The following is a 13,292-nucleotide window of genomic DNA, read 5'->3' as shown; positions in this document are numbered from 1 at the left end:
CTGACCTTTGTGGGAATGCTTGGAGCAGACTAACATGTGAGGGGAGTGTTCTGAGACGTTATATTTGGTATATCCAGACCATCCGTCGGCTCTTACCTCGGAAACATGGCTTAAAAAATTTCTCCTCAACGATGTAATCCGATAAAAAAAAAAAAAACGATCTCTTTACCCGTCGGCTTCCCGTGGCTGTCATGCGACCGGCTATTGCAGTTAATAATACAACAGCTTCTTGCCATTTTTTGGGTTTCTTTTTATCGCTGTGTAACTGAGTTCAATTGAAAGCCTGCGTGCGCTAGTACCTCTTGCCACAAGTTCCCAGAATCCTTTGCGGTTTTACCCCTGAATGATGTCACATTTTCAATCTCTATCCTGGTGGGCCGGTCTCTAGTCAAAATGCCCGGGCCGATTTTTTGTCCCAGTCCAGCCCTGCCTGTCACCCTATGGTAGCTGGAATGTAGTTGAAATAGGCTCCAACCCCCCTGCAACACTCATAAGAATAAGCAGAAAAGGAAGGAAGGAAGGAAGGAAGGACGGACGGAAGGAAGAAAGAAATACAGCAAGGAGTTGGCAATGAAACTTGGGGGAAGAAAAAAAAGCTTTAAAAACTTACTGTAGACAAAAAATCATCAAAGTTGTTCAAATTTTATTCCGGATATGCAGATTTTATGTTCTGTTAACCAACTGAATTAAAGCTAATTTGGATGGCGTTCAAAATAATTGCCAAATATTTACCCCGGGCTTTTACCAAGATAGCAGCCACGTATTGAGACTTGCTTCTAGAGCAGTGGTCCCCAATCCCCGGGCCTCGGACCGGTACCGGTCCGTGAGTCGTTTGGTACCGGGCCGCGAGAGTCGAGGCTCAGGTGTGAAATGTATGGTTTTCAGGGTTTTTATCGGTTTTCAGCGTTATTTTGTTATCGTTTTTATCGTTAACTCGGTTTTCCTGGGTCTTTTCACGTGTGTTATGAATAAATCTTCTTTTTTTCCAAAAAATATCTTGACTCAAGACTTTTGTGAAAATATTCAGTGGACTGACAAGGCAAAAGCTGAACCCTTTACAAGGTTTTCATTCCACTGCATCTGGAGTAAAACTAACACAGCATTTCATGAAAAGAAAATCATACCAACAGTCAGACATGGTGGTGGCAGTGTGATGGTTCAAGAGAATACCTGGGTTATGTGGAAGGATAACGATCCAAAACACGCAAGCAAGTCCACCACTGAATAATGGAAAAAAAAAAAAAAAAAAAAAAAAAAGAAGAAGAAGAAGAAGGTTTTGGAGTGGCCTAAGCAAAGTCTGGACTTAAATGAGATTGAGATGCTTTGGCATGACCTTAAACAGGCTGTTCATGCTGGAAAACCTTCAATTGTAGATGAATTAAAACAATTCTGCAAAGAAGAGTAGTACAAAATTCCTCCACACTGATTTGAAAGACTCACTGCAAACTCTTAATTGCAGTTCTTGCTGCCAGTGGTGGCACAGCCAGTTATTAGGTTTAAGGGACGTTTACTTTTCCACATTGGGCCAAGCAGGTTATGGATAGCTTTTTTCCATTAATAATAAATAAACAAAATCTTACTTTTAAAACTGCGTTTTGTTTGATCTTAAACGTTGCTAGGCAAGTTGCTGGGCAAGTAAGTGGCGCTAATTCACCTTGTTGCTGTTAACCGCGAAGAAGAAGAAAGCGGAAGCGAGGAGAAGTGCTTCCGGTTGACGGTACAGATTTGTCAAATAGCCTCTGCATGGCATGGTTGACAGGATAGCTAACGATTCAGGCAGAGAACCGGAGTGAACCTTTTTTTTAGTCAGCTTGTAACAGAAGTTAACCAGTGAGAGGACTCCAGAGTAACTCCATCTCCTCTGCTCGCTTCACCCGCTGTCCTCTCGGTCTGAGTGCTGATTTTCACGTTTGTCATTGCTCGGTTGTCTGACTGAAGCTAGTTAACGCTGCTCTTTGAAAATGGCGGATGTACCGACTGAGAAGAGCCTGGACGATTTCTTTGCCAAGAGGGATAAAAAGAAGAAGAAAGAGAAGGGGAAGGGGAAGGAGTCCGCCGCGGGGCCCACATCGGCGGCACTGAAGAAGACCAAGAAGGAGAAGGAGAAATCGACTAAAAACGAGAACCAGGACGCTCAGATCGATAAGGTAACCGGCGCTGCTCTGCGATAACTTTTCACCTCGCTACCTCACACCGGTGTCCGGCCGTGTGTTTGCTCCCGGATCAGAATTAGAGCCTCTGGAAGAGAAGCCCTGCTTGATGGCAGCTCCCCCCCTACGTTGTTTTATGAAGTCGGGGTAATAACGTGAGTGTATTTTCTAGGATGAAGGGAGGAAAAGCCAGCATATGGTTTCCAGTGGCACAACAATGTGCCACGACGCACGTTTTGAGCTTTTTTTCACGATCTCTGACTTCGAGTGCGATCTTTTAAATATTTTCTGACTTATAAGATTAGATGTAAACATTTTAAATCCACATGTTATTCATGTGCCGGCAGGAGGTAAAGCTGTCAGCCCCCCTCTTTGTATCGTGGTTTCTCAACAAGGCCGAGCCGCCATTTGTTATAAGTTGTTAGCAGATCAGCAGCTTTTTAGCACTTAATAACATCAGGATATGATCAGGTGACACAGCTGTGTTATCGATTAGCTTTGACGACTTGTCACACACACAGTGATGACTAGACTACAGTGATCTTAGAGGGCTGTTAAAGTGTGATTTCACTGTGAGGTGCATGAATTAATGTTTTCCTCTGCCTAGGAGGACGAGGAGTGGAAAGAATTTGAGCACAAAGAAGTGGACTACAGCGGGCTTCGACTCCAGGCTTTGCAGATAAGGTGAGGTTAAAACATGTTTGGTTAAGCTGTGCTTCAGCAGAAGCTTGCAGGAGATAACGCTCCCATACAGATGTTGTCGGGACAGATTCAGGGTGGAAAGAGAACTCAAATTGTCAAGCAACAACAGGGCGTTCTTCCCATTTACAATGAATTAATTCATGGATTAAATGCTGTAAAACACAAGTTGACTCCCTCAGCTGACCCACAACTGGTCGCAGGAGATGGCTGCCCCTCCCTGAACCTGGTTGAGCTGGAGATTTCTTCCTGTTAAAAGGGGGTTTTTCTCCCCACTGTCGCCAGCTGCTTACTCATAGGGGGGTCGTCTGATTGTTGGTTTTCTATGTATTATTGTAGGATCCGTACTTTACATTATAAAACCCCTTACGACAGCCGTTTTATGATTTTTGGTGCTATATAAGGAAAATAAAATTTAATTGAATTTATAATTAATTGCCTCTGTAGAACAGGGATGTCATACTATTTTATTACTAAGCCACAAACAGCCGAGTTTGATTTAAAATAGTTTAGACATTTCATAATTCATTTCATACTAACTGATTGTTTATTAGTTCATAAAATGAATGTTTAAACATTATGTCCTAAGAAAATTAGCTCCATTTCAGCGTTCAGTCAAATGTTATTACAAAAAAATGCTACTGTGGTAACACCAAGAAATGCATCCGAAACTCGTTACCTGGAGTTTGTTCTGCAGGTGAAAACAGAAATATTGTGCTAAACTGTCAAAAACGTCCTTTTTTTTTTTTTTTAATAGATAAAAACAAAAAATAAAAATAAATCAGCAGTTTATCTGTGACACATGGAGAGCCAAATCTGTTACTCATATACATCGGTGTAGTATCGCAGGCCATGGCTGGTGTTTGGTAGTAAAACCGATTCTGATTCAGACCTCTGGCTCCGGTTAAGTCATCACTTTGGATCACAACGAGATGTAAAGATGACATCTGACGACCTCACCTGTACCCTCAATGGCGAGTTTTGACACCTCGGTATATATCATTAAAGGCGTGGTTTGACGACCACTGGAATAGTTTCCGGGTTTCCCAGGGTTACTGCATAGACAGACTGTCCTCACTAACTTCTGATTCACAGCCAGTTATTTTGTTCTACAAGCAGATCTGAAAAAATGCCAGTTCAGAAAAGAGCCTCGAGGTTTTCTCCTAGAACACTTTCAAGGAGTAAAGAGTTAAGGCATCCAGCGGGGTGGACTGAACCCCCACCGGGCTGTTTCTGGGCTCCGGGCCTTGGTTTTGTTTTGTTTTGTTTTTTTAAGAGTTTCTGTTCTGAACCTCCACAGTATAAATAATTTGAACCCTTGAGTGAATAAATAAAAGAACAGCTGTTTTAGCTGTGAGGTTAAACAGAGGGAGTGGTAAAAGAAATGCTAATCAGCTGACATGCGCCACTGTCAGTGGCTGATTAGAAACAGAACAAACACACAAAAAAACCTCTCCACTGCCATCCTGATTGTTGTTTATTGGTACCGACTTGTCACAATCGGACTTCCCTAAAATAGGATGGACGAATTTGTCCTCACACAAACAGTTCCAAACATTTCACAAGGTGCAACTTTAACCTCAAGATCCAAAAATCATGCCCAATTTAAGTTTGCCGGCTATCCCCTTTTAAGGTCATGTCCTTGTGCACCTCTGGACCTCTTCCAGTCTTCCTGCTATTTTTAGATCATTCCCTGGAAGTCCTGTTCTTGCAGCACTGCACGCTATGTCTCCTCCACTGTATTTAAACGGCAACTGTTAATCTTCTGTTTAATTGTGAGGAAGAAGACAAAGTCTGGTGAGTAGAGTTGGTGGTAAGCAGTGATTGGGTTGGTCCTACTTCACAGAACAGGCATCCGATGTAACGCTTTCGGGCCTGGGCACAGCCGACACTACCAGCTAACGCTGGAGGTTGCTTGTTGATATGTAGCTGGAGGTCCAGCATCACCAGCGATTAAATATGACAGGTCAGTTTGACACAGAGGTGGAGGTTTCTGCACACTTGAGGGCCCAAGCCAGATGGCCCAGAACAGGACTTTCACGGAGTGATCAAGAAGTATCAATATCCATAGTATTAAAACAGTGTAGAGGTGCACTGCAGAGGGGATGGTAGTCAAATTTCATGTTTTTTTGTGAGCCTTTGGCTCTGAACCCAAAACTCTAAAGCAACCATATTTGAATGCTGTCATTCTGGTGATGGAAATAAAAGGAAGCATCTTTGTTTTGCTGTGAAGTAAATATATAGGGACACACAGGACATGGAGGTTTCTGTCCTAACCTTAGCTGAGTAACTCTGAAGATCAGCTTTGATGCATTCAGTTATATCAGCAGCAGGGCACCTGGGCACGTGTTCACCTCTGCTTTACTGCCTCCTGGTTGTTTGTAGTGATGAGAAAGAAGAAGAGGAGTACGAGAAGGAGGAGGTTGGTGAGGATGGCGAGATCATTCTCGTCAGTGGAGAACGAGGTGAAAAAGGTCCCTGGAACAAGTCTGGTGCCGCGCCTCCTCCTGCTCCTGTGGGTGAGTAAACCGATGTAAAATCGACCTTTTTTTCTTCCTGGGGGGCCTGAGGGCCTTTATTTGTTAAGGAAACCCTCAAAACCTTTTTTGTTTCAATCATTTAAATTCAGCTTTTCCACTGTTTTTTAAGCAGCACAGTGATTTTTGTTTTTTGATGCATTTTATTTCAACAGTAGAGAATGTAGAGGTACCTGAGGCAAAGCCCGCTGGTGTATATCGCCCTCCGGGAGCTCGACTTACCACCACCAAACGAGGCCCCAGCCAGGGCCCTCCAGAAATCTTCAGTGACACACAGTTTCCCTCTTTACTGTCCACCGCCAAGCACGTTGAGACACGCAAGTAAGCAGAGTTTACAGGAAAACAGTTATAACATAATAACGTATCTGGATGAGCCTAAGGGCAAAAATATTCTTCAGCTCTGGAAACTGTTTGGCTATTCTCTGTAGATCACTTATTTCACTCTCGCATCTGTGTTAGGGTGGACTTCTGCCATGCTAGTTTTACGTGGCTGTGTGTTCTTGTCTCATAATGATGTTAGTGCTGTAGTCATCACATCCTTATTTTCTTTTGTTAGTGCTGTAGCATCTAGCCTTTGTGTGCCACATAATCAATTTTTGGTAACAGTAGTTGTTTTGATTTTCTGGCTTTATTTTATTTGTAATTTTTATTTCCAATATGGTATTTTATATGTACTAAAATTTGTTCTTAGGCTTGTTATCATTGTCCTGATACTTTAATTATTGGACACAAGGCCTCACATTTAGAATATTCTGGTATTTAGACAAGTTCATGGTTACTCACAGTCTGAAAAACAAGCCCAAATCATCACCCCTTCACCACTGTGCTTGACAGTTACTGTGAACTATTTGTGCTGATTAGCCAAACGGGACTCTGTGCACTTTGTCATAACAACATTGTTCCAGAAGTCTTGTGGTTTGTTCACTTGCAACCTTCCAAACAAGCCAAACGTGTTCAGTCTTTGTGCTCTCATGAACTTTGACTTTTAAAATGCTAAGTGAGGCCTGTAGAGTTGTGGTGTGGCTTTTTTGCAATTTCTCTGACCTTTGAGTGAAAAGTTGCCATATTAGCAACTGACTATTTTCCACTTGTTAATAATCATTCTTACTATAGAGTGATGAACTTCGTATTGTTCGTAAATAGCCGTGTAAACCTTCCCAGATTGATGGGCAGCAACAGTTGCTTCTCTGAGATCATTGCTGATGTCTTTCCTCCTTGGCTTTGTGTTAACACACGCCTGAATGGTCCAGACCAGCAAACTGCCAAAGCTTCTGATGTTATAGAGGTGCTCACCCTTACTGTTGTAGTAAGGGGGTACTTAGTTTTTCACAGCATAAAGCGTATAAAGGCTCAGTTATGCAGGAATGATTATACCACGGTACCACCATAATTACAGTAAGTGATGTTGTCTCATCTCTGCTTTCGCTCCTTGAATGACCTGATGTTTGTGTTTTAGGGACAGAGAAATGGAGAAGACCTTTGAGGTTGTGAAACACAGGAACCGTGGGAGAGAGGAGACCGGTGGCGCTTCTATGCAGCACTTGCAGCTCGACAACCAGTACGCCATCCTGGGGGATAAGTAGAGCGGCGTCCCTCTGTCCCCTGGCCCCTCCAGCACGGTCCTGCCCAGCCCCTTTGAAGGAAGCTGATCCCAAAGCTGTGTGGACTGCAGTCCTGGCAGAGCTCACGGTGCCACCATCACCACACACAACACACAGCCCCATACACACACACACAACACCCCACCCCACCACTGCAGCACATACAGTGACACGCCCTTTAAAAAGATCAGTAAACACACTTCATATACGTTTGGTTGGCGAAACTGAAGGACTGCATCTGAAGGGGCTGAAAGAGGGAACCACCGAAACGGAATTAGGAAATACACCCAAACGTACGACACTGCAGCAGCAACAAAAAGGCGACGTAGGTGTCCTTTGTGGATTGTACTCAGAGCAGCGGTTGTGTGGCGCAACTTCTCTCTGGACTTGCTTTGAGAAAAGCCACAGAGGATTGAAGATGACTTTAGGCAAGATGATTTTACAAACTTATGTGAGAATATCTATTTTTTTGCAAGATCGCTATAACCCGATCGCACGCGGTTATTTTGAGGTGTAGTTTTGTTCTTTTTTTCTTGAGTTGCGGTTGGGACTTTGAGAGCGGGGATACTACCTCAGCAGCATAGCTGGTGGTGACCATGTGGACTGAGCTTCTTTTTTTTTCTTTTTTTTTTCCTACCCTCACTGTGGTGGAGATGGGAAGGGGGGAGGGGCGAACACCAACCTCCCCCCACCCCCTTCCCTTCCCTCTGCTTACAAGCTGACCATCAGGCTCTTTAATTTAGAAACTTGAAACATTGTTCTTTTTCTTCTTCTTTTTTTCCTTTTAAATTCACGATGACAACACTGCAGAGAGCAATGGACAAGAAGCGATAGGTTGCGGTCCTCATTTAGATGTTTCTTTATAAAGTGGCCTTACTGGTAGAGAGAAACTGCATTGTCATCTGAAGTGAAGTGTTGTCTCAACGGGCTGCTGCCTGCCTCCGGATCTCATCACTTTGCTAAAAAAAAAAGACAAAAAAACATGCAAAAGAAAAACTCAAGAATGTAGTGCTGTTTTAGTTTGCCTGATGATTACAACTACTAACTGTCTTTCATATCCACTGTTTGATTCTGCTGCCCTTTTTCTCATTGAGCATCAGACGAGTCATTAAAGCTTGTTTCTAATCTGAAACCAGCTTTTTGGTAACAAATGCTTTCCTGTGGTCTGAGTTATTGGAAACCACTTTCAAATGCCTATTTCTTGATGATGTTTGACCATACTGACTAAACCCCCCCGATTTTTAAGGGTTTTGTGTTTTTTCCTCACAGGTAATCCAAAAATCGCAGTCCTCATGTAAAACAGGTAGCTTGTGCAGCTGTGCGACACCCAGTTAATATCCAGTGGGCTTTAAAGCAGTGTGTTTAGAAACATAAAGAAACGAAGTTATGTTGTGTATGTTCTTCCCATCAATATGTTAGGGAGCATTGATTCCTGCTGGGACATCCTGCTGGGTAATATTTGTGATGAAAAAGACCCTCAACACAGAAAAAAAATAAAGTGATCCTTGTGAATTTAGTCTTGTCTGAATCCTTGAAGCTGTAATCCCCTGACTTGTGTTAATCTGATGTCCCCTCGATAATTGATTCCTATGTTGTCTCATTTTGTCAAAGTAGATGTTTTCTGTCTGTTCAGACACAAAAGTTACAGCTCTTGGGTGAAAAACACATTTTAAATGACCTTATACATGCATAACAACAAATAAGAGAAACGTCTTCTTTTTTTTTATACAGCCTTTTAATGTTTATTCAGAGAAGGCAGTAAAACCAACAGAAAATTGGTGGTCTGTCTCTGGGAGGTTTCATGTTTTCATCTTTTTAGCGTCTCTTGGATACGTCTTCTTTCGCTGTTGCTTCCAATGACATGTTGTGATGAACAGTCTATAAAGTATACAGAGGAAAAAAATTAAATAAAAAGATTTCAGTTAATTGCCACACATTCTCAGCTGTCTTGTTCATGTTATTTCAGATAAAATGCTGTTGTAAGACATCATGAAACCTGTGCTGGTGGTGTGTTACCTCTGTTGAAGGAGTAGAATTACTTTTAAAGGGGATGCAAGATCCTATGAGGCGTTTCCTTATAGGATCTTGCATCCCCTGACAGCCCAATGACTCAACTGACTTCTTTCAAAATTTCAAAGAACCCACCCACCACCAATCACACTCAGGGTCTGGCTCTGACATTTGACATACAAATTGAACATTTTACAGTATTTTCTGAAAACCTTCTTTGTCTCATTTCCTAATAACATTCAAGTTTACAATAATGGATGACACAGCAATGGGGAATACATTTCATTACAGTAGATGTCTTTCTGAAAGTGCTGTAATTAAATTTAAAGATATAATTCTTCTACTCTTATCCTTTTCAATGCCATGTGCTATCACAGTGCAAAGCAACTACCTAAATTCTCCTCCCACAGAGGTTGATTATCTTTTTAATACTTTTACATCTATCTACATTGCGTATGACTCTGGATGACTCTGAAAGAAAAAAAAAAACAAAGCAAAACAAAACCTTAAATCAGACATACTTGACTCCCTGGTATAACTCTCAAATTTGGATTTTAAAGCAGATGACTATTTGTTTTATTGTTTTATTAGCTCCGTAAAGCTAGAACATCTTACTACTCATCACCGATTGAAGAAAATAAAAGCAACTCTGAGCGAAGCATTCATTTAACCTTAACTAGTAATGACTTGATGAATTTATTTGCAAATAAAATTTTAAAAGAAAATGTTTATAGAAAAGATTATTCATAACCTCAGTCTCTCAGAAGTAACATTATCTACAGCTACTTTCAATACCATTAATATTTATTTAGTCTTCTTCTCCAATTGATCTTTCTGAGTTAACTTCAGTAATTATTCCTCCAAAGCATCAACGTGTCGTTAAGACCTAATTCCTACAAGACTCCGCAAAGAAGTCCTGCCATTAATTAATGCTTTAATTTTAGATATGATCAGTCTATCTTTATTAATGGGAGGAATGGCTTATTTGAAGAGTTTCAGTCAGGTTTCAGAGCTCATCACAGCACAGAAACAGCTTTAGTGAAGGTTACAAAAGATCTTATGGCCTCTGACAGTGGACTCTTCTCTGTGCTTGTCCTGCTAGACCTCAGTGCAGCGTTCGATACTGTTGACCATAATATCCTATTGGAGCAATTATAACATGCTGTAGGTATTACAGGTACTGCGGTGCAGTGATTTGAATCACTTCTATCTATTAGAGCAGCGGTCCCCAACCTTTTTTGCGCCACGGACCGGTTTATGCCCGACAATATTTTCACGGACCGGCAATGAGGTGTCGCAGATGAATACAACAAAATAAAACTAGTGCCGGTACCAAAAAAAAGAAGTTTTATTCATAACACACGTGAAAAGACCCAGGAAAACAGAGTTAACGATAAAAACGATAACAAAATAACGTTGAAAACCGATAAAAACCCTGAAAACCATACATTTCACACCTGAGCCTCAACTCTCGCGGCCCGGTACCGGTCCGAGGCCCGGGGGTTGGGGACCGCTGTATTAGAGTCCAATTTGTTCATGTAAATGAAGATTCCTCTTCACACACTAAGGTTAATTATGGAGTACCACAGGGTTCCCTGCTAGGACCATTAATGTTTACCTTAAACATGCATCCCTTAGGCAGCATCATCTGGAGGCATAGCATACATTTTCACTTCTATCCAGGTGACACCCTACTTTGTTTATCCATGAAGCCAGGTAACACACAGCAATTAGTTAAACTGCAGGAATGTCTAAAAGACATAAAGATCTGGATGTCCTCTAATTTCCTGCTTTTAAAACCAGTCAAAAAAGGACGTTATTGTACTCGGCCCAAAAACCTCTATCTAACCAGGAATTTACTCTGGATAGTATTACTTTGGCCTCCAGTAACATTGTGAGGATTCATATAGTTAGGACTGGATCAGATGACCCTGAATCCTCTTTTAGTTACCCTAGGCTGCTGGGGGTCTTCCAATGATGCATGGAGTTTTTCTTTTTCACTCGCCTTGTGTTTATGCACTACTCTGCATTTAATCTTTAGTTATAATTAATCTCTGGCTCTGTTCAACAGCATATTTTTGTCCCGTCTTCCTCCCCTACACTCTAAACTTGTGGTGGCAGATCTCCACCCCTTCCCAATCCTGAGTATGTCGGAGGTTCCTCGCTGTTAAAGGGGAGTTTTTTCATACCACTGTTGCCAAAGTACTTGCTCACCTGATTGTCTGATGACCAGATGTTGTCACCAGATTGTTTGTTTGTTTTTCTGTTTTTTCTGTATTATTCTAGGGTCTTTACAGTATAAAGTGCCATCAGGCAACTGCTGTGATTTGGCACTAAATAATGAAAAAATAAATGAAACTGAATTTGGTCAAAGTAGGTGGTTTTTTTTGTTGTTGTTCCATCTGTTAGGTAACAAATAGATTTTAAATGACCTTATACAAAGCATAATAACAAATAAGCTTTTTTCAATACAGACTTTTAATGTGTATTCAGAGAAGACGATACCATCAGACGAACGGTGTCTTTCTTTGTGAAGTTTTTAGAGCACATTTGGTGTGTCTTCTTTCGCTGTTGGTTCAACTGTTGCTTTCGCTGTTGGTTCAACTGTATTGTTGTGATGAACGGCCTATATAATATACAGGAGGAAAATAAACATTTATTTGTCACACGTTCTCAGCTGTCTTGTCAGTGTTATTTCAGAATAAATGTTGTTGTAAGACATTATGAAAGCTGTGTTGATGGTGTTTTACCTGTGTACCATTTCCAGTAGATGAACGAGTATTATTAGAGGATAGTGAATGCCAGAAAGAGGTGGGTATTCTCTGAAATGCATTGGATTACATTAGTTAAAGGCTTTTAAACTTAACCTTTCCCCCAACATCTAAATCAAATCTAATCTACAAATAGTTTTACACATAATCAAACCAAGAAATGCAAGATATGTCAAGTTTTGTAATATTTTAACAATTTGTCAGGGTACCTTTGGTAATCTTTACTTAAACCAATAAACATGAAAATATAAAACATTAGAAATACTGGTTAATGTTTCTGGTGTTTTATGTATGTCGTACTTACGGTGGGTGTACCTGTAGCTGTAACACCCGCTTGCTAGAATGACAAAGAACAACTTTAAGTCTTCTTAAAATAAACCATTTGATGTTTAAGAAGAAGAAACATTTTAATAAAATGAAACCAAAAAAGGTAATTATGGAAGCTGGACAAAAAAAGGTGGAAACAAAAAGATTTCATATTTTTCTCTCTTTTTGGACACCGATGACACTGAAGTTGAATATGTAAGTTGTAAAAACTAAAGGGACAAAGATTTAATATTAAAATAGCTATAACCTATGTTTTTCATCATCTGTATATAAACTATATAAATCACACCATCCATGTCAAATAATAAATTAAGATGACTTTAAGCTGGCAAAAATCCCTTATTTTTTGTGCTGAGTTTATCTACTTTTGTTTTGCTCATTTTAGAGGCTGTGATTGGGTGGTGGCGTTTCTTAAAGATTGTATTAAGATGTAATGACAAGTGTTTGTATTTACTACTGGATAACACTTAAAAACAGACTAATGTTAGACAGATCCAAAATTCAGTAGTAGAAGGGTTTTTTTGCCTCTTTCTTTTCCCTCGGCGCTGAAAGGTCATTGACATTTCAAAGCAAACACGGCAGCATGAATCAGTAAATCTCAGAGAGTCAACAGAAGCATGAGATACACTCCAGCTGATTCTTGGTAAAAAAGAAATATATTTAATTCAAACTTATGTTTACATCTGGAGTCGAACTTATCAGTTAAACAATAGTCTTACAATGATAAAACTACAAAAATATAAAATGACATCTAAATATTTATGAAGACTATAATTTGCTATTGGCTCAGTGAGACCATTAGTTCTTTTTAATCATTTAAATTTCTTCCTTTCAGTAAATCCATGAAGATCAAACAGGGATATGAATTTTCTTACCGAAGCTGTGAGAATAAATCCCACCAAACAGAGCAGTGTGAGTCCTCTCATCGTGGATGTGATCAGCCTCCTGTCTGCACACACACCTCCTGTTTTATAATGCAAGTGTTTGTAGGTGGAGACTCTTTCAGCTCATGTTTAACATCAAAGTTCAACTTTGTTTGCTAGCAAATGCAAATATGTTTGCACTCACAAAGTCTGCTTTATTCTTCAGAAAACAACATTTTGTTTTAATTTAATTCAGGCCTTTTTCACTTACTGTTTCTTTCTTCTTCTTTTTTTTCTTCTTTCTTAAGTGTTATGTTTGGTTAAAAACACTCTT

The 13,292-nt window shown here is 40.4% G+C and overlaps 1 protein-coding gene and 1 long non-coding RNA gene across 3 annotated transcripts; one reads left to right on the top strand and one right to left on the bottom strand.

The window, feature by feature from the left end:
- The first annotated feature begins 1,671 nt into the window (after positions 1-1,671).
- On the top strand, positions 1,672-8,499 carry cdv3 (carnitine deficiency-associated gene expressed in ventricle 3). 2 transcript variants are annotated; one of them, XM_031751666.2, is made up of 5 exons: positions 1,672-2,147; positions 2,761-2,834; positions 5,235-5,368; positions 5,542-5,707; positions 6,843-8,499. In XM_031751666.2, the coding sequence occupies exons 1-5, from the start codon at positions 1,962-1,964 to the stop codon at positions 6,967-6,969; spliced, it is 687 nt and encodes a 228-aa protein (XP_031607526.2). In that variant the 5' UTR covers positions 1,672-1,961; the 3' UTR covers positions 6,970-8,499. The 2 variants fall into 2 exon arrangements, with proteins under 2 accessions (XP_031607526.2, XP_031607525.2); XM_031751665.2 differs by having other exon boundaries at positions 1,673-2,147; positions 2,758-2,834.
- A 204-nt stretch (positions 8,500-8,703) lies between these two features.
- LOC116329620 lies at positions 8,704-13,060 on the bottom strand. Its single transcript, XR_004200180.2, has 5 exons — positions 12,971-13,060; positions 12,073-12,105; positions 11,748-11,819; positions 11,503-11,623; positions 8,704-8,865 (listed from the first exon to the last, which is right to left on the bottom strand). It is a non-coding gene; the product is annotated as an uncharacterized LOC116329620 (long non-coding RNA).
- Between the last annotated feature and the right edge of the window lie 232 nt (positions 13,061-13,292).

This window comes from Oreochromis aureus, linkage group 9, assembly GCF_013358895.1.
Source record: "Oreochromis aureus strain Israel breed Guangdong linkage group 9, ZZ_aureus, whole genome shotgun sequence".
NCBI classification, from domain to species: Eukaryota; Metazoa; Chordata; class Actinopteri; order Cichliformes; family Cichlidae; genus Oreochromis; species Oreochromis aureus.
The sequence above is the reverse complement of the archived record's forward strand: the minus strand, read 5'-3'. Positions and strand labels throughout refer to the sequence as shown.